Source organism: Neolamprologus brichardi, chromosome 20 (genome assembly GCF_056152115.1).
Source record: "Neolamprologus brichardi isolate AB-2024 chromosome 20, ASM5615211v1, whole genome shotgun sequence".
Classification (NCBI taxonomy): Eukaryota; Metazoa; Chordata; class Actinopteri; order Cichliformes; family Cichlidae; genus Neolamprologus; species Neolamprologus brichardi.
Genome location: NC_142123.1, coordinates 16241337 through 16267585, shown reverse-complemented (window position 1 = coordinate 16267585; position 26249 = coordinate 16241337). Strand labels below are relative to the sequence as shown.

At 39.0% G+C, this 26249-nt stretch overlaps 1 protein-coding gene and 1 long non-coding RNA gene across 5 annotated transcripts; one reads left to right on the top strand and one right to left on the bottom strand.

Annotated features, from left to right (window-relative positions):
• Positions 1–838: 838 nt before the first annotated feature.
• On the bottom strand, positions 839–25968 carry tbc1d22b (TBC1 domain family, member 22B). Of its 4 annotated transcripts, none has more exons than XM_006808626.3 (14): positions 25698–25968; positions 21474–21530; positions 19527–19719; positions 19250–19412; positions 16295–16462; positions 13898–13968; positions 13501–13629; positions 13346–13411; positions 11100–11214; positions 10826–10932; positions 10678–10753; positions 10453–10580; positions 8235–8330; positions 839–3192 (listed from the first exon to the last, which is right to left on the bottom strand). In XM_006808626.3, exons 1-14 carry the CDS (start codon positions 25751–25753, stop codon positions 3064–3066), a joined length of 1554 nt encoding a protein of 517 aa, XP_006808689.2. In that variant the 5' UTR covers positions 25754–25968; the 3' UTR covers positions 839–3063. The 4 variants fall into 4 exon arrangements, with proteins under 4 accessions (XP_006808689.2, XP_035771669.2, XP_006808688.2 ...); XM_035915776.2 differs by having other exon boundaries at positions 840–3192; positions 13898–13965; positions 19250–19415; XM_006808625.3 differs by having other exon boundaries at positions 841–3192; positions 19250–19415.
• On the top strand, positions 4121–4915 carry LOC102795536 (uncharacterized). Its single transcript, XR_437689.3, has 3 exons — positions 4121–4477; positions 4572–4691; positions 4778–4915. It is a non-coding gene; the product is annotated as an uncharacterized LOC102795536 (long non-coding RNA).
• Positions 25969–26249: the final 281 nt, after the last annotated feature.

Sequence of the window (26249 nt, the reverse complement as noted above, 5' to 3'; positions counted from 1 at the left end):
AACTCGTGGAGGATTACTCCACCTTTTGCCTGGTGACCCTCCCCCTTCCCTGACTTGGAAAAAAAGAAGAAAATGCATGGCTGAAATAAATTATTGTCACACAGAAATACTCAAGAAAAAATTTAAAACTAGAGAAACAACCCAAGTAAGTATAAAATGCAGTTTTTAAATGATGATTTCATTTATTAAGGGAACAAAGCTATCCAAACTTAATTTAAAATAGTAATTACATGCGACCCCTGGCAGGAATAGTGACAATCAAGAACAGTGGCTCACATCGCTGTGGAAGAATTTTGTCCCACTCTTCTTTGCAGAAGCATTTCAATTCAGCCACACCCAAAGGTTTTTGAGCAGAAGCCGCCTGTTTAAAGTGACACCAAAGGATCTCAATCAGGTTTAAGTCTGGACTTTGATTAGGCCACTCAAAAAACTTTTTTTAGTCATTCACAGGTGAACTTGCTGGTGCATTTTGAATTTTTGTCTGAATTATTAAGTGTGCTTGAGCTTCAGGGCATGAACAGACGGTGAGAAATTCATTCTTTCGTGTAGAGAGCAGAATTCATAGTTCCATCAATTACAGTTGAGTTGATGATGGCTGGGATGACGTTCTTCTTATGAAATGATGTAATATTTTTATGTCAAAGTGGTTTTTACTACATTCATATACAATTTTAAGTTTATATGAATGTGTGTGTGATTGGGTGAATGACCTGCTGTAGCAAAAACCACTTTGAATGCCCCCCCCCCCAAAAAAAACAAACAAACAAACAAACAAACAAACCAGGAAGACAGCAAATACCTTTTCACATCACTATATGTGCTTGTATAATTTTTCCTCACATAGATTTTATCATAAATGTGAAGGATGTTGGAACTGCATGCTTTAAATGGTGCTATAAAATAATATATCAACCCAATCCATGTACACACATCTTGTTTGTTTAATATAATCAGAAAAGGTAAATATACAGCTGAGACTGTAATAATTTAACAAGTCTTCATTTAAGGCTGAAGCCAGCATTGACTAGTGAAGCACTCTGTAAAACAGGCTGTACTTTTCCAATAAAGATTGGATTTGTTGTTGCAGCTGCATGGAAAAAAAAATATTTTGTTAAGTCTTTAGCTATTAACATCACATTTTTTGAACAGAATGACCTTTAAATTAAAACAAACAAACCAACAAACAAAAAACCCCAGCATGGAGTCACAGTAATGACAATCATGTGGCTCGCCTGAATGAATGAAAGTGACTTTAAGGCTACACGCATACTGTAACATTCCAAAAAACATTCAAGGTGGTAGGTGAAGATTGATTATGGAAATCTGATGACTGATAAATAGTGGACAAGACTGGTGTTCCTTCATAAATAAAGGAGAATCTATTTCACCATCATGTCTTCAGTAGCACTTCACTGAATAAAATGCCATTAAGTAGCTCAGAACTCCAGTTATAGTTGAAATGGATTAAGACTCATGAACAATGTTGCTCCATTCAGTCTGCTGTGATCTATGGTGATGACGGTGGCAGCCATCAGCTGGGCGTCACAACTTTCCAACAGAGACTTTGGTCCAGAATGAATCAGGTTAAAGAGTGAAGCAGATGACCCAACTTAGATTGATTTTCTTTCTATTAGATGCACAAAGTATAAGAGTGTTGTCATACCTTTCAAACATATGTTGCACTATTATTATCACTGGCAATGAAGGTAGATGAGTTGTAACGCACACAATCATATTTAAAAAAAAAAAGAAAGAAGAAAAAAGAAAGAAAAAAAACACTGTTGCACAAATAGTTTCATGGAGCATGTCAGGAAAGCATTACACTGCATGTGTACCTTACCAATGCTCTATAGGGTATTGTCAGGGATGTGGAGCTGCATTCAGATAGCATAATGACTTTCAATACCAACACAGGCATTTCCTCCAATTAAAACATACTGATTGTAAATATTCTGTATAACTGATGTTATTGAATGTTTTTAATCACTTGTAATTATGCACAGATTTTACACTGACAGGTATCTCTTGAAACACTTCGGGTAAAACCTCCAGTTTTGGCCCGGGTAAAACCTCAGGCCAAAACTGACAGCTGGCTGACTTTTGAGTGTTGATGCAGTGTGTCAATCTGCAATCTTCATCAAAAGCTGGATTACAATTGTATAAACTTCACTACAATTTTAAACAATTTTAAGTAACTACTGAATTAATTTAGCACAGTTCAGGTTCAGGAAAGATCTGAACAGTGCTAAGTTTAGATTTTTAAATAAAACTCTAACTTTACAGTTGTTGTTATTTCCAAACTATACCTCCGTTCTTCACAGTGATTTAGAAATTAAAAGTGATATTGACACCAAATCAGTCTTTTTGCTTTACACCCCAAACACAACCTAAAAAATGAAATACAATACCTTCTATTTGCTACTCTTAGGTAATACTTACTAATTACAACCCAGAATATCAGTCGCAGCTTTAAAGATGCTGATTGTACAGAGCGATTTTGGTTAAACCAAAAAGCCTGTATTTAACAAAGAAAGGGGACTGCCAGCCAGGCAATGTAAAACTAAGCTTTGTATTCCAGTTGCCTGCTTTATACCCAATATTGTCCCTTGTAAAACAAAAAATGCAAAAAATATAATTTTTAGATACCATTTCTCACTAAAAGGATGATCTCACAAACATTCATCATCCCACTATATTACAGTGTCTTCTTTCACGCTTACAGTGAACATAAGAGATGACCAAAAACAGTATAAGTAAACCAGAGTGGCATAGTCGAGTTGTTATTTATACTGTCACAGTCCACCGTTGCAGTGCAACGCTGCCTGCAAAATAGTCCCATATTCACTGAGCTGTGTGCAATGTAAGCCCCCAAATCCACTTAATATTCACTGGACTTCATTTTCACAGTTGATATCACTGACATAACATCCCGTCAGTCTCTTTTACGTTACCTCAGAGACAGCACCTGATGTGCATCTCAGACACCAAAGTTGCCCACTCAAGGTTTAAATTGATTTTTAAAAGTCAAAATGCAGCATTTTCCCTGGTGCGGAAGCATTGGGCTTATCTCTTGTAGTGGCTGGGAGCATCTGCAAACATGTATTTGAGCCTGTAAGCTTCAGCCAGGAGGAGACCGACTTCTTCATTCCCCCAGTGGATTGTAGGAAGGTTCTGCAGTAGCATGAGGAGACCCTAAAGAGCAAGAGAGAGTCCTTAAGATACTCAGTGTTTTGAAAGTTGGAGATACAAAGCCTTTCATTGTCAAACGTTACATATGGGTTAGCATATAAAACTTAGCAGATGTACATGCATACTTGGTTGGTAAACCTACTACAAAACTACAAGCAACACTTTTATTTTCTGGTGATCAAATAAATACGGAGCCCCGCAGGGGACATGGGAGAAAAAAAAATTAAGACGGACTTTTCCGAGATCTCACAAAACTTTTGCGAGATCTCGCAAAACAAACTCGGGAATCTCGCAAAACTTTTGCAAGATCTCGCAAAACAAACTCGGGAACTCGTAAAACTTTTGCAAGATCTCGCAAAACAAACTCGTGATCTCGCATAACTTCAAAAGTTGAATTCCAACAATGGCGGCAGCTACTTTTTTTTTCTTTTTTTTTCAAACATTTATTTAAACATCAGTACTATACAAAATGGAATTAAACAGCACCACAATAATGGTGTTGTACTTACAAAAGAATTGTATGCATAGATAAACAAATACAAGAACAGTATTGAGAAACAACAATATAAATATGCTAGGGGGAAAGTAACTGATCAAGCCAAAGAATAACGTGATTGAAAGATCTTGATTTTTTCACAAACACCAATAGTTTTTATAGCTTTTGGATAGTGGAGTTCTTAATTGAGTTAAGATACTGTACAAGTTCAAAGGAGAATACATAAAAAGAGGGATGTCTTCCTAAACATTTGGACTTATGAATATGAAATTTAGCCATTAAAATTAACAAGTTAATCATATATCTGTTATCAAAGTTGAATTGTTTTTGGTTTTTGTGCAGACCAAACAAAACATATTTCCAAAACAGTACAAATCCTTTAAATATATTTTCTGAAATAAAAACACATAAACTCTGCCAAAAATCTTGTACAAGGTTACAAAACCAAAAAAGATGTATAGTAGATTCCTTGGAAGTTTTACAAAAGCTACAGCTTGTATCAATGTCTAATTTGAATTTGCTTTGAAGATAATCTTTAGAAGGATAAATTCTGTGTATTAATTTATAAGAAATATCTTTCATTTTGTTGGTAATTAAAAACTGATTTGTTAGGAGGTGGTGGGTAGGTGTATTGTTGTTCTTGGGTTTTGTTTCCCTTCTTGGCACAGGTAGGCGGGGCGGGGCTTGATGGCATTCCGGCACACCTGCGGCGCATCGGACGTCATCAGTGAGCGCTTTTATGGAGCTGAGTCTCGGACGTCTGGTGTTGGAGTATTGTCGTTTTCATAAGTGGTAACGTGTTGGTGCAAGCTGAATCTGTTGATTCCACGCGACTGAGCTGCATGTTTTTAGGATCCATCACCTGCCTGCTTCTCCTTTGTTCTAGCCTGTCCCGCTGCCTGCTCGCCTGCCTAGTTTTCTGTGTATTGGCTTCTTTGGATCGGTGACGGAGAGTTACTTCGTACCAGGCTGTGACCACCGCTACAGCTGTATTTCTGTGTTGCAAGTAAGCTCTCAACTCTCCCCGTCCACTTTTAGTTTAACTCTCGGCTATCGACGTACTCTGTAACTTTGTTTGTCCCTCGTTTTCAGGTAATTCCGGTGCGTCATCGGTCCGCCCGCATACCTCGGCTCCGTCTCATCCTTTCAGCGCTGCTCTCTGTGCACATTTTTACCTGTCACTGTATATAGCCCCTTCCCTTGTAAATATTCCCCCATCATTGTATATAAATCTGCATCACTACTATCCTGTGCTTGTGTGTGTTTCTGCCACTAAATCCATCCGGATAAAGTCCCCCTAACATGATTAGGGAGTCTCCAAACTTCGTTCCACATAATACTATCTGACAGCCGGTTCCAGAAAAAAATGACATATGGTAGCGTGGTTATAATACTCTGAAATAAAGCTCTGATCGATTTATTGTTGTTTTTAGATTGCTTAGAAAAGCAAATCTTGCCAACAGAAGTTTGTATGGGAGATGCCAACGGCCTGTGGAATGAAGTGATATTAGGTTGATTCTTAAACTGCATACAAACCCCTGATGGTATTGATCCAAATATTTTTGTATAATCATGACGATTTATAGCTAAATTGAAAGCTAAACAAAATTCTTCATAGGAGAAAAGCCTACCATTTGAATCAAATAATTGGTTGACTAAAACAATGTTATTCCTAAACCAACTATCTAAGAAGAGAGATTTTCTTTTAAATAAAACATCCTTGTTATTCCAGATATAATAACTGTGTGGACTAAAGTTATGCTTGTAAATAAGAGTCCATGCTAAAAAAGCTTGACGATGAAAAGCAGAGATTTTTAAAGGGATTTTATCAATATCAAAATTACAAGTAAGGAAAAATTCAGTGCCACCTAACTTACAAAACATGAACACAGGTATAGTATTCCAAATGGAAGTAGGATTAGTAATTAGATTCTTTAACCAATTTATTTTGAATGTGTTATTTAAAGTGTTAAAATCTAACACATTAAGTCCTCCATTGACATAGGAGTTCATAAGAACTGTTTTTTTTAATGTAGTGTGTCCTATTTTTCCAGATAAAGTTGAAAAGTAACTTATCAACCTCTTTTATGAGTTTTTTATCAAGGTGCAATGCCAATGCAGCGTATGTAAGACGAAAGATGCCTTCGGCTTTAGTTATTAATACTCTGCCTTTTAACGACAAGAGCCACTGATTAAATCTGTGTTTGAGTTTCTCTAGAATAGGATAGAAATTTTGAGTGATTCTACTTTCCTGATTTTTGGTTATTATGATACCTAAATAACGAACTTCTTGTTTTATTGGAATGTTATACAAAGCTGTTTTCGAACATTCTTTTATTGCCATAAGTTCACATTTAGGAATATTCAAGTACAATCCAGAAGCTTTGGAAAATATGGAGATTGTTTCAATAGCAATAGAGATTTGATCTTCATCTTTCAGGAATAATGTAGTGTCATCCGCTAACTGTGTTATGAGTAAATCTTTGCCAATTAGCGATACCTTTTACATTGCTTGATTTCATATGGTTAGACAGTAGTTGGGCAATTAACAAAAACAGGTATGGAGAAATGGGACAGCCTTGTCTTATCCCTCTTTGTATGTTAAATCTGGGTGAAGTACCGTTTGTTAATTTAATACTGCTGTTACTGTTATGGTATAATGTTTTAATCGCTGTAAGAGCCAAAACCATACTTATCCAGAGCTTGAAATATAAATTCATGCTCCACCGTATCGAAGGCCTTGTAGAAATCTAAAAATAATATGAAACCATTGCAATTTATGAGGTCAGAATAATCCAGAATATCTAAAACCAATCTGATATTGTTAGTTGTGTGTCTTTTGGGCATAAAGCCAGATTGTGTTTCATCAATAACAGAGTCAAGAACCATCTTAAGTCTGTTAGCTATAATTAGAGCAAATACTTTATAATCATTATTTAGCAAGCTAATTGGTCTCCAATTATCAATCATTAATAGGTCCTTATTAGGCTTCGGAATCAACGTAGTCAAACCTTGATTCATCATAGTGGGAAGCTGTTGGTTTCCTATGCTTTCTGCAAATACCTCAAGAAGAAAGGGAGACAACTCTTCAGAAAAAGTTTTATATAATTCAGCAGTAAGACCATCCGTACCTGGAGATTTATTATTTTTTAATAGGCCAATTGCATCTTTGACTTCTTCTAATGAGATGGGTTGATCACATAATATAGAATCTTCTTGGCTGATAGATTTAACATTCAGCGATTCTAAGAGATGATTTGCAGCTTCCTGAGAAAATGTAGAGCTATAAAGTTCCTTATAGAAATGACTACAATGTTTAGAGATTAATCTGTAATCCTGTTATAACCCCATTTATCATTAATTTGCTAATATTATTTATGCTTGAGTGTTTCTTTTCTAAACTGAAGAAATAAATGGAATTACGCTCACCTTCTTCAAGCCATTTAGATCTTGATCTGATAAAAGCTCCTTTTGCTTTGTCTGTGTATAAACAATCTAATTTATCTTGTAATTTAGCAAGGTTCAATTTATCCTCTTCAGTTAAAGTGTCAATTTGTTTATTAGATAACTGTGTGATTTGAGAGATTATATTTTCTTCCTCTAATCTTTTGGATTTTGCATTAAGGCTGCCTACCTTCCTTAAATATTTGCTAATTTCAAATTTTAATGGCAGCAGCTACTTAGTTGTAATATTACTCTTTCTGGGTCACAAAATACACTTTTAAGATATTTTGAGGCGTGAATGTAGTTGTGTAAACGTCAGATACCTGATCGGTTTACAAGACATCACATATTTGCAAAAGTGCTCCGACGTTTTCGGAGATCTGACACCCACTAGCTCGAAGCTAACGGGAGGTCGAGACCTACTACAGCCGGGAGGAACACCGCTTTCCCGGCACATCGTGCCTCGACCTCCCGGTCGGCTTCAAGTCGGCGGCCTCCAAAGAATGCGGCTAAAACTTTTGTGAGCCCAAGTTTGTTTTGCGAGATCTCGCAAAAGTCCGTCTTAATTTTTTTTTTCTCCCATGTCCCCTGCGGGGCTCCGTAAATAAATGATTACACTGACATGTTGATGTTTAGAAGGATGAAAGAAAAGGAAGTCAAATTACAGTATTTAAACCTACTGCCCCCTTGCTCTAGTTCAGGGGTGTCGAACTCCAGGCCTCGAGGGCCGGTGTCCTGCAGGTTTTAGATATCACCGTGGGTCATCACACCTGAATGAAATGATTAGTTCATTACCAGGCTTCTGGAGAACTTCAAGACATGTTGAGGAGGTCATTTAGCCATTTAAATCAGCTGTGTTGGATCAAGGACACATCTAAAACCTGCAGGATACTCGAGGCCTGGAGTTTGACACCTGTGCTCTAGTTCATCATCTTAGTCACTAGTTTCAAGTCTTACCAATTGCAGCAGATTTATTTAGTAATAAATGATGGTACCATTAAGAGTAAAATACACATAAAAGCAGGACTCCGCCCTTCTCCGCCAGTCTGCCTTAAATGGTCATATTAGTTTCTCTGCCGTGACTGGATGACATAGACAAATGTACCTGAAAGTCAACCATGGACAGGATTTCTTTGCGCCACTTAATGAGGAAAGCCGCACAGACGTACAAGTGGAAGTGGGAAAAACCCTCTGCTTCAGCCTGTGGAAAACAGAATAATGGTAGCCAATTATACAAATCAGCTTCAATCAAGAAAAGATTTGTCTAATGACTTACAAATACTGTGTAACAGGCCAAATATTGCAACCACTGACATACACAAAGGTTAAATTATTGTGAGTGATTGAAAACGGCATTCTTTCTAATGTTCAGAAAGAGGCAACTCCTTTGACTGCCAAAAGAAGAGTCCTTGTACAGAATTCTGTGAGGGAAAAACTGTTACTTTTCACTTTATCTTCGACCTCAATGAACACATTTCTGATGGGTTTATTCAATTCAGTTTTATATGTATAGCCTCAAATCACCAAAACAGTCACCTCAATTCACTTAATATTGTAAGGTAAAGACCCTACAATAGGGAAACCCCCAACAATCAGACAACCTCCTGTGTGAAGGAAAAACTCCCAGCTAACAGGAAGAACCAGTCTCATGGAGGGGCATCCATCTGCTGTGACCGGTTGGGGAGGAGGAAGGAGACTTACAAGCTCTATCGCTAGTTTCAAGTCTTGTTTAAGATGTCATGGGGTTAATTTATTAAATCATCATTTGGTGTAAAATATAAGAATGCTTTGATGTATGACTACTTTGGTGATTCATTTTGAGTGTGCAGTGTCTCTTGGATTCTTAGTCACATCCACCCCTTGGCTATCATGTCCAGTTTTCTAACATGATTTCCAAAAGAGAGTATCCTGTCCATCCTTTATGTCACACTGCAGTTTGTACTGCTGTTGCACTGGATTACTTTATTTGAACTATTCTCCACCAGTCATAAGTGCATTAACTACTTTGTAGGATAACAGATTTCCATTGTTGTCATTGGTGTACTGTTTATCACCAATGGAACAATAAAGGTGCCTGGAACCACACAAGTCCTTGTAACTCTCTGCATCCTCAATTAATGTTCATGTGATCCATGCTGACCTGCTGCTCACTTCTGGAGGGGAGTGCAGTGTGCAAAATTAACCTCACCATCAAAACTTTTCATTAAAAGCCAAAACTGGTACATTAATAAAACTGGTAGTGGCTATAACAATTTAGTATGTGGCATCTAATCTGGTAAAAAATGTGAATGTGTAAAATCACCTTTCAGGTATTTTCTTTTGTAACAGTCCTATACCCATTTTGTAATTATAAGATGTATAATGCCACACATGTTGGACTAATGAGCTTGAATAGTTTTACAGTCTATCAGGGCCCCATTATACCCACTGTCTCATGCCAGGCAAATTGGAATCTGTCATTTCTGTTGTTCATGCACTCAAGATTTTTGTAACCTGGCATGCTAAATGAAGACAGGAGGATTGTGTCGATTGTTACTGTGATTATTGGGGTGGCTGTAGCTCAGGTGGCAGAGCGGATCAGCCACTAACCAGAAGGTCGGTGGTTCAATCCCAGGCTGCTCCAGTCTGCATGCCAAATATCCTTGGGCAAGATACTAACCCCATGTTGCTCTCCGATGCATCCATCGGAGTGTGAATGTGTATGAATGTTAGATACTTAGCACTTAGGCTTAGAAGTGCTTGTGTGATTGGGTGAATGAATTAGCTGTATAAAGCGCTTTGAGTGCTCGGACAGAGTAGAAAAGCGCTATATAAGAACCAGTCCATTTACCATTATAATGACACAGATGCTCAGAGATTTATAGATTATACAGAGGCGATGATGCAACAGTTTGAAAATATGACTTTGTGTAAAAAAAACCCAAAAACTTTTCAAAGCAATTTATTTGTGTCACGTTTTGACAACTTCTCCTACACCAGCACTGATGTGCAGGATTTGTTTGAGTTGTGACACTTATCAATCAGGAGAATACTGCAGCGAGTACCTGTGCTGTAACGGTCAGCATAAAGGGATACAGCCATGTGATGATGTCACCAGTGACACGCAAAGTGACCAGTGTGGTAAGTATAATGGGGCCATCAGAGATCTCAAATGCACATCACAAGATTTCATGAAATTTCTTCATCTTGACCCACAGAGCATAAAATAAGCTGCACTACAGATGCAGACGCACTGACTGAAACAGCAGCAAATTGTCTGAGACAGCTGTGACTTGTGTTCATTGCTCATAAAAGCTCAGATAATGGTGGACACCCTGCCTTACCTGGTAGGTGTCCCAGAGACGGATAGTGCAGCGGAGTGGCAACTCCCTCATCAGAAGATTGTTCATCCACCGGAAAGCAAACTGCAGGTACTCCACTTCATACCTCTTGAAATGATTGTGAATGTCCTCTGGCAACAGACACAGATACACACACCTGTTAAAACTGGGTCTCCTGCTGTTAGCTTGTGGAAACAGGTTTCCCTAAGCATAAGCTTGTCCACGTACCATCTATCCTGCTGACCAGCTCCTCTAAAGCTTTCACTTTGTTCTGGATTCCAGGCTGAGCAAAGGTGTAGTTGTCCTGAAAAGAAATAAATTTCAATAAAGTTGCTTACTAATTTTAAATTAGCACTGATTGAGATTGTGTCCCGACCTGTATTCCATCCAGCAGCTTGCTCATGCACCAGAAACTGTCAGCTTCAATATTTCTCTGAGTTTCCAGAGGTAGTGCTGCTACGTCAAAGTTCTCCATATCCTCCGCTGCAAAAACAAATAACACTGACTGAGACTGATGACTCATATCAAGTCTTCTCTGATGTGAGCTGAGCTTTGATGAAGAAATTTAAAATTGTTGACATTCAATATATAACCGAACTAGAAAAAGAACAAACCAAATGTTTTCCCCCCCGATTCAACGTGTAACTTACTGACAAACTCTGACAGGAAGACAACAAAAAAAGGTGTGACCAGATCGTTGATTCCTTGAACGTAACCGCTGGCTGGGTGACGGATGGCCCAGATAAAGAGAATTCGCTCAAAAATCTGAGGAAACAAGGAGAATTACTGCTAATGTTCAGCTCCAGCGTGGAAGTCTTTTTTCCTTTTGATTCCTGTCCACATTTTCAGTCTTATGTCTGTAGACACATATAAGCGTCTGTAAAAAATAGCATGAATGCTTTGAAGTGTGTTTTACAGACTGTTGAAACTGTTGTGTACATTAACTGAGGTGCCACAACATGACTGGTATGTCTAATGCTTATACCTGGGTAGTGTGGGCAACATTCTTGAAACTAACTGTGTTAAGTAATAAGACTATCCTACAGCACATTAACTACTGATAAATTACATGTACACTGGTGGTCAAAAGTACCCCAAGAAAGACTTATTTTCTAACCCTAATTTCACAATATTATGTGACAGCATTTCAATGTACAATATGAACAGTATCACAAACATAAAGAAAAGCAAAATATTTTTATTTGACAGGTGTTGTCATGAGATTTGAGCAGCTGTAAGAACAAAAAACTGAAGAGCTCAGGGAGTTTACAGAGGAGGTTGTCAACTGGTGTCAAAGAGTTCAGGTTCTGGCAAACCAAGTAAGGAAAAGGGAGGACAGGAAGGCTTCCCTCGGGATTTGTTCTGCTATCTTGGACTTGAGACCTAACCAACACATCCTTGGTGGAGGATTATGAAGACCTTGGGGAAAGTATCAGCCATTACTCTGGCAAGGCTTACCAGAGGAGCTTCTTTGTGGCGTGGCATTTAGTGTAGATGAAAGCTCTGGATATCAGTAGGCTGTAACATTATGTTGAGATCGGGATCAGTAACGGTTGAGTGCTGGATGAGACTTAGATTCTTTCTCGGATGTCAAGTTTGGAGGTATTTAAAAGGAACACGAACATATGTAAATCCTTAAGAGTTGACAGAGGCTGTACATTTTACCATTAATGTAAATACATGTTTGTGCTGAATATTCAGAAATAATTATTGTCATGTGTAATATCTTGGTTGTTTTGCAAAGCCACTAAAAATCACTTCCTTTGAGGAACAGGCTGGGCTCAGTGCATTTCCTTTTTAACAGCTAACTTCCTCTGGAGTGTACAAATCTGATGAAGCTTCTTCCTCAATGACAGGCACATACACCACACTATACAACCCTGTATCACTTACAGTGTTGTCAATGCTTTTCACAATGAGTCCAGCCACAGAACAAAGCTGGAATGTTAACTTTTTGAGCAAATTAAGATGATATGCTGTATATCAGCACACACAAATAAAGACAATGAAAAACTTCATTATCCCAAATTAGTTTTTCAGTAAAGTAACTTCTCATGACTTCTCAAAAGGTGAGTTCCCTTCATGGATTTATCTTCCTCCAGAAAACATTTTTCTCCATGCAGAATCTGACTTTGTAAAAAAGACTGACCAGTTGCTATGTTCCCTGCTGATCTGCACTAATAGAATAAAAAAAATAAAATAAAATCTTTTATAGTATACATAGTCCCTGTGCAGCCAGCCAGGAGACCCTGCCTGTTTCTCCATAAGAGCAAGACTTTAAACATTTTTAATAACATATTCATAAGGAATTCAAAGTGGAATGTGTAACATATCGTTATTCTTAAGTGGTGTACATACAGGAAGAGATCAGTAGCTATATGGTGACCAGAGACCATAATGCCAATAAAATTCAATATCTGCCATGACAATGAAAGGCGAGTTAACCACTGGCGTGAGTAGGTGGGTTTCTGACAAACTAATGTCAACTTTGAGGGGACACAAATGAAATCAGTGGGAGGATAAAATTGAAAGAAAACAAAAAATCCAGAACTTCCAATGATGCCAGCGACAAAGCAAAGCCTCACATTACATGTCTTATAAAAGCAATAACTTATACTAGGGGCTTAGCTATTAATATAATCTCAACATAGGACAATCTGTTGTGATGTACCGCTTAAACATTTTGTAATAGTGGAAACGCTGAACTGAACCAAGAATTAGCTAGAGCCACTATCTCCAAAACAAAAACAAGTCCCTGGTTCACTTTAAACTGGAGAAACGAACCAACCAAACATTAAAATAATGTCGGTATTCCGACCCTCATCATGAACATAGAAAACGAGACACGTGTTGGAGAAACAACTGAGATATTGGAGCTGCTTTTCAGTAATCTTACCTCTTGTACTGCAGGCTGCTGAAACAAGGGAATCAGAGGATTTGTTCTTGGAATGTCAATGTGGATCTGACAGGAACAAATATTGACATGTTAGGTCATGGATCTTTTACATACATAAACTACATCTCTTTTTTGTATTTCAGCTGCAGGATCACCTGTCTGTATGTGTCTTTATAGTGCTCGTCTGTTCTGGAGTGGTAATACTGCTCTATGAACCTGAAATATTCCTCTCGCTTCCTTTTCAACACCAGCTCTCTGCGTTCCTTGTTGGCTGGCAGGTAGCCCTGAATGAGCCATTAGAAAGGTTAAGATACAGAAAAAAACAACCCTTTTTTGATTAGCTGAACAATTTTAGAGGAACAGAACAGGCTGACCATTAGATAAGACTTGAGATATGTTCGGCTGTAAAGATAAAGCTTTTAGCATTATCTGAAAATTTTTACAAATCAAACAAAAAGAATAAAAAAAAATTGAGCTATTGAGACAGAATGCTTTGGATTATTAAATGCTGAGAAAAATGTGCTTTTGCAAAACTGAAGGTCACAGCCTTACAGAAAGAAGTCTCCATGTGATTGGCCGGACTTCTCTTGGTATGCCTGACCAGCTGTGCTTGCGGAGTTCTTCTGTAACAGCACAGAGCAAGATAGAAACAAGCACTGTCAATGCTATATAGAAACCAGAGCAGAGATCAGCACAACCTACACAACTAGTGACGAGTCACCCATGCAATAGAAAAATAAAGCTGTAAAATCAGTTTAATAGAAAAAATGTGATGTTCAGCTTTACAAAAGAGAGTTCTTTTGGTGAAAAAATCTCATCAAGTCCTTCATTACTTGTGTTAACAGGTTTATTAAACTGAAGGCTGTGTGGGTTCTTTCAGACAAACCCGTACCACATATTCTGGATCCATTTCTTTCTGGTGACAAGCTCATAAAGTTTCGCAGTCTATTCTTTAGCTTGACATTCCAGTACAATAAGTGAAATCATTATCATGTTGAGCACTGATGACAGAAAAGACATTAAAAGAAAATGCCTACAACCTGAAAAATACATGTCTACAGAAAAATCTAACTTCTAAAGCACAAACACAACCAAAGTCTTTTAGAAGAAAGTCTCAGCACACGAAAGGCATTGTGAAGTGCAGTTCTTTCAAAGTGCGATCTAACTCACAGATATTTCATTTCAGAAATCTTTGAGGACCAGTCTTACAATGTTCCTAGCTACAGCCTAAAGTGCAACAGTTACAACACGCCAGCAGTTCCTCTTAAAAGCTGGTGAGATACTGTGCCAATTTTATTAAATATGTATGACATGTTAATTCACACTACACATTTGAGTTAAAATCAGGCTTACTGTGCAGCCAGAGTTTCCATTTTATTTGCACATGGGTGAATCAACTGGAGCTCACACCAGAGCCTGGTTGTTTTCATCTAGTGATAGTTAACAAAATTACAAGTTGAACAATGTCCTCTCTATGTCCTCAGTGTTTACAAAATCAACATCCAGCAATGACTTTTTAAAAGCTGAATTTGAATTGCTTATCATTTAAGTTGTTACATAGGTGTCTTCATGAGCAATGTTTATTTGCATTACATTTAAGAGATCACTGACCTTTCCTTTGAGCTGCATTGAGGATTATAGTTAATTTGTAAATTTTGGATCTTGTATGGCTAATGAAAGAAATTTCTCTGCTCTACCAAAAACATATAGAAATATATAAAGGCTTACATAGACTCTTGTAAGTAGAGTCTAAGGAGCTTGGAAAGAAAAGCGTCCGGACTTCTTTAAGTTGCTTGAAGACATTTCACCTCTCATTTGAGAAGCTTCTTCAGTTCTAAGGTCAAACGGTGGACAGTCCCAGATTTTAAGCCCTATGGGAGTGTCCCCGAGAGGGTCATGGACCCCCTATTGATCCTCTACATAATCACATGAGCCAAGGTGTGAAAACGGGTGTAAAATCCAGAACTCTCCACCAATTGCGCTTAGAACTGAAGAAGCTTCTCGGATGAGAAGGAACCTCATCCATGAAGTCCAGACACCCTTCTTTCCAAGATACTTAGACTCCGATGACCTGGATGACTGAGAACCTTCACAGACCTCTCAATTAGACCACAAAAATGTCAAATTAATCAAATCAAATTATCCTAATTTATTGATTTTCAGCAAGTGTGAGCACCTCTATAAAAGCAGAAGTTTTGGCAGTTTGCTTGTTTGAAGTTAACACCATATCACACAGAAAAGACATCAGCACTGATCTTAGAGGTGCAATTGCTGCTGTTTATCAGTCTGGGAAGGGTTATAAGGCCATTTCCAAACTATCCAAGTCCATCATTCTACAGCAAGAATGATCACTCGCAAGTGGAAAACATTCAAGACAACTGCCAATCTCAGCAAATTCACCCCAAGGTTCAGTTGAAACTGAAACTTCCCTGACCAGGGCCATTGCAACACGCTGATCATTTCCTTTTTCAAAGTCCAGACCTCAACCTTGTTGTAAAGAAGAGTGGGCCAAAATTGCTCAGTCAGCAATATGAGAAGTGTTAGATATAGCTGATTGATTACTGATTGATTGCTGCTAAAAGTACTTCTACAAGCTACTAAATCATGGGCTGTACTTAGTTTACTTAGTTTTCCACACACTGCGTCTGCTTTTTGGCTCAGTTTTTGTAAAAAAAAAAATGACACAGTGTAATACGTCACATTTTTTGTTCATATTGTTGTATTGAAATAATCTTAGAATCTGTTTTATACATAAAAAAAACAGAATTTCTTTTCAGGATGCCTGCACATTATACTTGCATGTCAATAATCTGTTTCCTTGCTGATGTATGGTACTGTAAATTATTAGGTAGCTATCTTCTGATTCAACAAAAGGCACGGGCTTCCTGCAACGATCACAGTCCTTTAGCACATCCCAATATAAGGGAAAAGCTGCTTCTCTTGCTGTACCTAGGTCAGTGTTGGGACTAGCCAGTAGCTGCCTGAATTTGTCCAGCCGGCTTTTCTCCCGCACTGTCATCGGTGGTGCCCCTGATGCATTCTGGTCTGAGATGCGAGCCACCAATGGGATGATGGGACGAACTGGGAGAGACTGCTGCTTCTGCAGTGTGGAGCGAACTGCATAAGGAGCACACGGATTAAAAACAAGAGGCAACTTTACAATGGAGAATGAAAACAAGCAAGAGCCACAATATTAAAGGAACAATAAAAAGGTTCAAATATTTTCCAAATGCAATTAATCTTAAATTAAACAAGTAAAGCTAAAGAGATGCATATTATTTTACAACAATCTCCTTAAGCTATGCAATTATTTTCTTACTTTGTTGCCATATTTATTTCTGTGGTCAGGTATTTATTCCTTGGTGGGAGTTGTTGACCTACTATTGATCCTGTGCCTCACCAAAAAAGGCACAGGTCATTACCAGCAGAGGTTTTGGGTGAAACCATTGGGAGACCTTGCCTCACCCTATTATGTGACCTCACCTGATGTGAGTGGGGGCTAAGGTGCCTGGGAAGGGATTTCAAAACTGGATTGTAGGTGGAAGACAGTCATTGTTGTAAGTCACCAAGACTGTGACTTTGTAAACACATAAAGGCAGTTTAATAGGATTAAATTAGCTGAAGTGTTGACTACTGGCTAAGGCTACATCCACACTAATGGGTTTTCGTTTGAAAACGCATTGTTTTCTCTCCATTTTAGCCTCCCGTCCACACTGAGACAGCACTTTCCCCAAGGAAAAACGCAGCGTTTTGAAAACGCCCTTGAAAACGCAAACATTTCAAAATGGAGCTGCCCCGTCGCAGTGTGGACACTCGAAAACGCAGACTTTCTAAATCGATGACGCATTTTAGTCATGTGATGCAGTCATGTGACCAATTTAACAAAGATAGGGGAGTGCATTATACAGCAGTTGTTTTGATTGCTCTCAATTTTGACAGCCCTAAAAAAGATTAATATCAGTTTGTACATGCTCCAGATAGCTTTTCTTCAAATTCTTTAATTCTCACTCACTTTTGCGCATGCACAGGACTGGAATGTAAGCGTTTTTGGCCGTTTCAATGTGGACGCACAACTCTGTGAAAACGACTGAAAACGCTAGTGTGGACGCGGAGCGTTTTCAGACCAAAACGCCGTTTTCAAATCTATCCGGGCCAGTGTGGACGTAGTCTAAGAAAGGCTAGTGGGAGACCAGTCAACAATGTGAATATTCAGAAACTAGGTGACTTCTGAATAATGATTCAGCTGACTATTCATCATATGAAAAGCCACTAGATTTGAAACAGTGATCCTACTCATAAAGCTGAGGGTAAAGTTAATTAAGAATTAATGAAACTTGTTTTCCATGTATAATTTTTCATTATTCACACAGTCCTACAATTACATCTGGCTTTGATCTTTCATCCTGTCACATATAAGACATTTGCAGACGGGAGTTCTCTTTATTCATGTGCAGAACTTCAAAAAGAAAAATAAACTTTTCTTATTCAATTTCATAACTTAAGCTATGAAAGGGGATTTCTTATGCTTATTTTCCAATCCATATTTTTAGTCTTTAGTCTATTAGCTCAGACTCACAGTTCAAAATAATCCTTGTTTATCAAAAACGGGTCCTTGGTGCAGCCCATCAGTTCTTTCAGCTATTTCAGTTCTCTTCCCCCTACCTTTTGAGACAACAGTCTTCTGACTGAGTGCTAATCCAAACTTGTTTGAAAAGCGGTTGGGTGGGACTTCTGTGCTGACAATCAGAGCTGTTTGTCCAAGGTGAACATGTAAGATAATCTCAGTGATATTAAACAGAGGCAATAGCAGAAAAAATATGTGTGAGTGTTTGGAGCAGTCTACAGCCTGAGTGACTCACAGGGATTCCTGCTGTACGCTGTTTGGTGAAACTGACAAATCTACTGAATTAAAGGCCTCCATTAAACTTTGGTTTTCTTAAAGGTGGATAATGAAAGGATATTCTTTTGGCAGACTGACTCCCAAAATATTTTGGACTCTGTCTGAAGAAGTCTGAAGAAGAGGGACTGACATTTTATGCTGCATAGGTCCATCTTATCTCAGTATTGTAGGAATAAAATGTTCCCCCAAGCATTTTTGATAAATAAGGTACTTAGGTTGGGTACATATAACCTGGCGTTCTGTAAAAAGTGTTGTGAAGTTTTGCATAAATTTTCCCTGTACTCGATCTTGTTAATTATTGAATTCACACATGACAAACTGTTTAAAATCAACCCTAATATCGAGGGGTTGCAAGAGATTTTACAACCTAAATCCAGGCACACTAACGGTAATTAAACACTGTACTTCCCTCATAGGCTCTTAAAAGAAAGCACTTAGAGATATTAATTGTATAGAGGCTGAACAAGAATTTGCAACTGTTAATTCATGCTTATTATAAATTATATAATTTCATCACAACAACATAACTGGATTGAAATCTGGGGGGCTGGTACATCACAAGAAGAGCTAGTCACAGAAAGAAACACTGGTTAGGATAAGATTATCAATGAAGTAGAAACTGATTTCACTAATTCTGTGTGAATGTGCCTTATGACAGTTGGTCAGATAATTATTAAATCACAGGTGCTCTCTCTGTAATACTAATCCTGTATACATCTTTATTTTAGTATTTCTAGTTCTATTTTTTGAACATAAAGAAAACCTAAAGACATTAATTGTACAGCAGTAAGATAAATAAGTGGTATACAGTCCTCTGTTGTCTGCATTACTCAATTGTGATGATGTCTTGGAACATCAGACACATCCTAGAGACCTTGCTATAATCCCACCAGCCCTAACTGCAGTCTTAAATCCCACCTGTGAAAATCTGTAATTAGCTTCACTATGAATCACCAGATAATCTGCTCTGTAGATCTTAAACCTGCAGCATATTAGCCACATACCTGAAGATGTGTTAAGGTGTGCATCGCTGCTAGACTTGACAACCTTGCCATTGGCTTGCTCGTACTCCGTGTCCTCCTCCTGCACATCCTGAAGGTTTGGACCTTCTGTCGTGGGTGGTGCCAATCTGTGTGAAACTGCACTTTCTGTGTCACCTGCTTGATGCTGCTGAGATGAAAATAATATCAAATCAAAAGACACACTAGAATGTCTCTTTTCTTTTCACACTTGTTCATTTTCTTTACTGCTGACTGACAAAAAATCAAATCTTGTAGCTACTTGGTTCTGTATGGATGATGTAGTGTGCAGGCCTGGTGGTATAGATACAGCTGGGTTGAAGGTGCCAAGGAATTCTTCATCCTCCTCATCATCAATATCCCAAGCATCGTTGGTGCTGCGGGCAAACTCATAAAAGCTGGAGGCTTTTTTGGTCTTGATATTGTTGAACTTGGGCTTTGTGTCTTTGGGATACCTGCAGGGAGACAGATTGAAATATCAAACAAGCAGAAAAGAGAAAGAAACCAACCAAAAAACAACTTTAGGAGATGATGTCTTGATGCATGTTCAATCATTCAGTTAAGGAAATCCCTTAAAAGTCAATTCTGTTCATCTAGACGTAGAGTTTTCAGTGGGAGAAATGTTTTGTCACTCATCCAAGTGACTTCTTCAGTCTGAGACTGAAAACTTTAGGGGGGTTTAGGAGATGATGCTGGTACATGCAGTCCACACATACAGTGCGGTGGAAAAGGTATCCGGCCCCTCTCCGATTTCTTAGTTTGGTTCATTTCTCATACTTACAACTTGTGTTCTGATCACTCCCAATGAAAAGTTTCACTATCTCCAAACTGTAGACCATCATAGGAGGTCTCACTAACATCTTGTAAATCTTCCCATTTGCTCTAACTTGCAACCTTCTGGCACAAATCACTTGACACTCTCTTCTTGACCGCTTTTGTGCCCCATCCCAAGATATTTAAACTACACTACCTTCACAACCTACTCTTTGCAACAATTCTGTTTCTCATTAACTTGCTGCTACTAACTTTCATTGTTTTACCTTTCTAGTGCATACCTCCATCTCTCCAGCCTTTCTTCCATCGGATCCCTACTCTCACTACAGATCAACGTCATCTCCAAACATCACAGTCCATGGAAACTCCTTCCTGACTTCATCTGTCAGTCTGTCCATCACTATTGCAAACAAAAAGCGTCTCAAAGCTGATTCCTGCTGTATTCACAACCCCACCTTGAACCCATCTATCACTCCTACCACACACCTCCCCACTGTCTTGCTATACTTACACATGTCCCCCACCACCGTCACTTACTTCTCTGCCACCCCTGACTTCCTCATGTAGTTCTATAGTTCCTCTCGTTCCACAAAGACACTAGTGAAACTAGTGAATCAGTCACTAGCTGTCCTCAATCTGTCTTCCTCTTTCGCACTGTCCTCATTCTTCAGCTCTTCAAAGAACTTCTTCCTTCTTCTCAAGACATTCTCTTCATTTGTAAGTACATTTCCATTCTATCCTTAATAAACCCAACCTGCTGCACATCCTTTCCAGCTCAATCTCTCTGCCCAGCCAATAAACACAAGTCGACTGTTCTGGCCTTAGTGTCCAACCTCACACAGAAATCAGTATTTCTTTGCTACCTGTCACTTCACTGTATGCCTAGCCTACCAGCATACTTGTCCATTTTCTTCATCTCCCTCACTATTCCACTTTTTCTTTGCCAACATTTGAATACTTTTCTGTACTTCCTCATTGCACCACCAAGTCTCCTTGTCCACTTTTCTCTGTCCAGTGAACAGAGAAAAGCCCTAAACAGCCGTTTAGTACACTAAGCAGCTTCCCTCGGCATTACAATGGTACTTTCTCAGTCATCAGGTAACTTTCATTTAAGTCTGGTATTTACTCTTTCACAAAGGACCAGGTAGGTTTAGAAAAAAATTCCCCTTTAATATATGAAATAAATAAAAACACAAACTGTCTTTTGTATTTATTTGATATTATCTTTGTCTAATATTAAAAATCTGAGGAGCTGAAACCTGTGTGACAAATATGCAAAACTATAAGAAATTAGGAAGGGGGCAAATATTTTTTCATAGCACTGTATTCAAGCACTTGCGGCAAGAAACAGCTACGAAATAGATGTTATACTGAGATTAAAAGTTAAAATGGATTAACTGGGATGACGCGACACCATGCAGCCTACTGCACTTACGTGCGTCGCAATCGGGGGTCAAGAGGTGGATGCTGAGCTCCATAAACCGGTTGCACGCTGTGGAAGATAACATGTAAAATGCCGTCATCTCTTCACCGAAAAACACACGCAGCTCTCGAGTGTCTGACTGAGCGAACAATCAAAGATGAACTTCTTAGAAGATGTTAATTAATAACTGTTCACAGGAATGTTGGCAGACATATGTCCTGGCCTCTGATGTGTTGCTCTCCTGAACTCACCGTTCTTAGTTTGAGTAAGTTGCTCAGTTTCTAGTTAATTAATTACACAGCAAAGAGGGAGAAGTCACAGAGGAGAAGCAACATCTGGAAACAGATTGTATGACTATCAAAAATGTGTATATGGGAAAGGATATGCTTTATATGCTTTATAAGTGTTTAAAGAAAAAGGTGGGCCAACATAAAGCCTATGAACTGAACCCTGCACTGGAGAATTGTTACACCCCAAACATATAGGCAGGCTGTAGCCCGGCTAGAAGATCTGTACTGGCAGCAAACACAGTTGTCATTTCCTGTTGAGTGCATAATGACATCTATTTGATGTTTGGAACATCCCTAAAAATGAATTTCAAATCTGGGAACTATCTGAGCATTTCTTTAATGATCCTGCAATGCTAAAATCCCAGTTGGTAAATCACAGACCCAACAAATACTGTTCTACATGCTGCCTTCCCTTCCACATGACTCAGTCAATCCCTTATATGAAATATCCCTATTTCACAAAATGAGCTTGTTTTAAGCATGCACTGAACAGAAGAAGTGGACAGCTTGCAGAGCGCCTGTGTTCTTTACCACCCTGTGGTGTGCAGTATGTTCAGCGGATTTGAGAATCTTAATACTCAGCTTCTTTCCAAATCTCTGGTGAACTAAAGCAAAGATAGTCTGGAGTGGTAGGATAGGATCTACAATTGCCAAAAATGCCTCTTACCAAAATTTTATTTGCATTCTATTAAAGTCTTTACTCAACGGAAAAACACTGATAGCTGCCCATTTTGCGTTTCCTTTTTTTTGCCCCTTCGACTTCATTAGTTACATGTTGCTAGTACCAGGCTGAACCTACTTTTGCCTTCAGAACTGCTTTAATTTTTCGTGGCACCGATTCAACAACGTGCTGGAAGCATTACTCTGAGGTTTTGGTCCATATTGCCATAATAGAATCATGCAGTTGCTGCTGATTTTTCAGTTGCACGTCCATGATGTTAATGTTCCGTTCCAACCTGTCCTTAAAGGTGCTCTGTTGCATGTGTAGGTGACATGGATATAGCAAAATTGTTGTGGTCAAAAAGTCTGAGAATATTTGAGTTTGGTGACACCGTGAATTATCCTGCTGGAAGCAGCCATCAGAAGATGTGCACACAGTGGCCATAAATGTATGAACTTGGTCAGCAAGAATGGTTGAGTAGTATGTGGTGTTCAAATAATGCTCAGTCAGTATGAAGGACCCAAAGTGGGCCCAGAAAATTTCCTCCACACTGTTATACCACCACCACCAACCGTCTGAACTGTTGATACAAAGAGGAAGGTTTGATATTATCAAATTCTGACCCTACCATCCAAATGCTGCGGAAAAAAATGGACACTCATCAGACAAGACAACATTTTTCAATTCTTCTATTGTCCAATTTTGGTGAGCCCATGCAAATTGTAACCTCAGTTTCCTGTTCTTATCTGGCAGGATTGGCACTGCATGAAGTCTTGTGCTGCACTAGCTCATCAACTTCGAGATGTCAGCTTTTGGTCAAAGTCACAGTGACAAAGACTAAGGTCTCTGTTAAAGAGGGCTCTCTATGATATGGGCCATTTAGAGATTCAGACATGAAAATATTATGATAATACTAATCTATTTTCTGTAGTTTTTCATAATATTATCCATTTGTCATGATAACCCAATTATTCTAAGTAATGGAGTGGGTTTTGTGAGAATATCACAGGGCTGCAAATAATATGAAGTTTATCAAACTGCAGCTTTTCAAGCCTAAGGCTGAGAACTGAGCCTGCTGATTATCTGGCAGTGCCAGAGTGTCTTGTTTACCAGCCTCACACTTGTTTTATCAGGAGCAGCTCAAGGACAGGCAGCAAGACTAGCTGTTAGCCTTCCTGTTCAAACATATGTTTGTGTTTCTAACAATCCACCCACCCCAGATCAGTGTGTGTGACAAAGACAGCACCGCCCTCTCCTTGGAGATCCCGTCTTCTCAGATTTCTAAAACAGGCTGACCGCCCACCTCCACCCACTTCTTTTCTCTGCTCCACCCTCTTGCAGTTACATGGTACCAGAAAAGGACATTAATCAGATTATCAGTCTTGATGGTCATAAAAAACACAGAGGTCAATAAAGATACAAACGCATAAACTTGAAGAAGCGTCTTGTCTTATCAGTGAGGTGTGAGGGATTTTTCAGCTTCCACCTGCTCACAGGAAAAACTAAAATAAAAAAAAACAAAGCAGGGAGTATACCCTTTATTAGCCATGCCCATGATGTCTATTGCGTAAGCTCTGCATGCTGGGACTAGCCTAACTCAAGTATGTGTCTCCCATTATACTCAGCTTAGAGACTAATAAACAAACTCCAAATGAAGTTTGCAGCAGAGCAAAAAAAAAAGTTATGTTATTTTTCTGTTGTCTTGCAGTACTTTATAGACAAAATAATGCACACATGGGTAACAAAATAAAGATAAAAAAGTGCCTCAATAAAGTGTTCGGTCCCGACCTGCCATCAGAACGGTTTCAATGTGTCTTGGCATAGGCTGCATCCAAAAAAACAAACACTAGTGTTTGTTAAGTATGCCGAAATATGGTATTTTCAATGATTCCAAGAATTATTAAAATGTACCCAATATTACAGCAGATGCACTCTATATTCAGGTGAATATTTAAGTATGCACACTCAGAACATTATACCAGCATAAATATCTCACAATGAAATAGAAATACAGACACAGTATAATGTCAATAACTCTCCAGTTTAGGTGCTTAAATAGTAATAGTGCTTAAAGTTTTCACCCTGACAGGCATTATATATAATTTCATCAGATATTCACTCTTATGAAATGAAGTTAGGTCTGTGTGATTGGGCCTTACCTACATATCAGCGGGTGACTGCCTGGCAACCATCAGTTACTAGGGAAAAATTACTATTCTCCAGTTGCTAGCCAAAACTGCTCCCAAAAGGTATACATCACTGCATCAAATACCTCCTTGTGATCACTAGCAGACTGCTCCATGGTTGACACTAACTGGTCTGAGAACACTTGGTAACTATTCACTGCACAGTTGTGAAATTGTTAAGAATGAACAGCTTACAAACCCATTCGCTGCCCCCCCCCCCCCCCCCCCCCCCTCTCTATTAGCATGTTATTAACATGTTTTCACTACAGGATGAAATCAGCATTCCCAAAGTGCAATGTTTCCCTCCTATAGTTTCTGTTTGCAATGACCATCACCAAAATGCCCCCAACAGGTGGATAGAAGGGCTCTGCATTTTTTTTGGTGTGCTTAGTCAGTGTCTGAAAGATGTACTTTTTTTATTTATTCTTTTTTGGGGGGCAGTGCAGTTTGTAGAAACTTTTTAAATATCTATTTACAAGACACTTTGAACACAAAGGCTTTCTACTGTGCACTTTATTAAAATTAAAATGTAAGATAATCTTTACTATATACACATTTCATTTGTATACAGTAATGTCTTTACTGTGTCCTCCCCAAGTAATGCTGCCATAAAACGAGGATGCGTTTCATTTAACTCCTCCAAGAAAACCCACTGAGATGACAAAATAAGATATTAGTGCTGTGTCAGTGGTTCAGACAGTGCATTCTTCCTCCCTGATGGTTTTGATCGTTTTACTGTACTGTCACCAGCACCTCTCAGCATAGACTGAGAAAGCATATGGCGGTTGACAGACAGCTGCCACCTCCAGTGTGATCGTTAGAAACCGCAGAGAAGAAAGAGATGGGGGTCTGCCTCTGAGCTGGGAGCTGTTATAACAACACACACTCGAATAAGACACTGGAAGCGGCTCATGCGTGAAATCCAGCGAACGAGTCGATTTGTGCGCTTGTGTTTCCACACAGATCTGTTAGTTACGAGTATTATTAATAGAAAAGAGTATTATTAATGTGTGTCTTTGTTAAGGACAATATTTCAACAGTGCCTGTTTGAAATTCACTAAGAAATGTAGTGCTACTTTATGAAGAAAAGAGGACCTACCTTCCAGGAACCTTTGCATTTCTCCTCCAAAAATTGATCCTGTTGTCGGTGGCCATACTCAGATAACCCCCGTCAGACCGACACCGAAACCGGCTGCTCTCGTGAAGAAACCATGCGGCAACCGCTTCCGCGTTTCACTGGCGACAGCTCGGCCCCGCTCGGCTCTCTCTGCTCGGCCTCCTCATGAGTTTAAACGGTCGAGTGATAGTAATATTCGCTTTCCAGTGTGATGATGTACACTACAGCACACTGTAAGCCGCCATCTTGGGGCGCACCGACAGGAGCGCGTGATTGGTGCCAGACTCTAACAGGTGCAGCGAAAGCAGCCAATCGGACGAGCTCGCGGTAGAGCGACGGTCAGTGATGCTCGTGGATAAACAGGCACAAAGAGGTGATTCGTTGACACTGGATGCTGGCAGGGGAAGGTTTGGTGTCGACCTCAAACACCATTCTAATGCAAAGTCTTTCTTAGGACTCCAGCCTCTGTTGACGCCTGCATTGTGATGTGTTTGGTTTGACCACTCAAGTCAGCAGATGGGTGGAAAGGTTTCT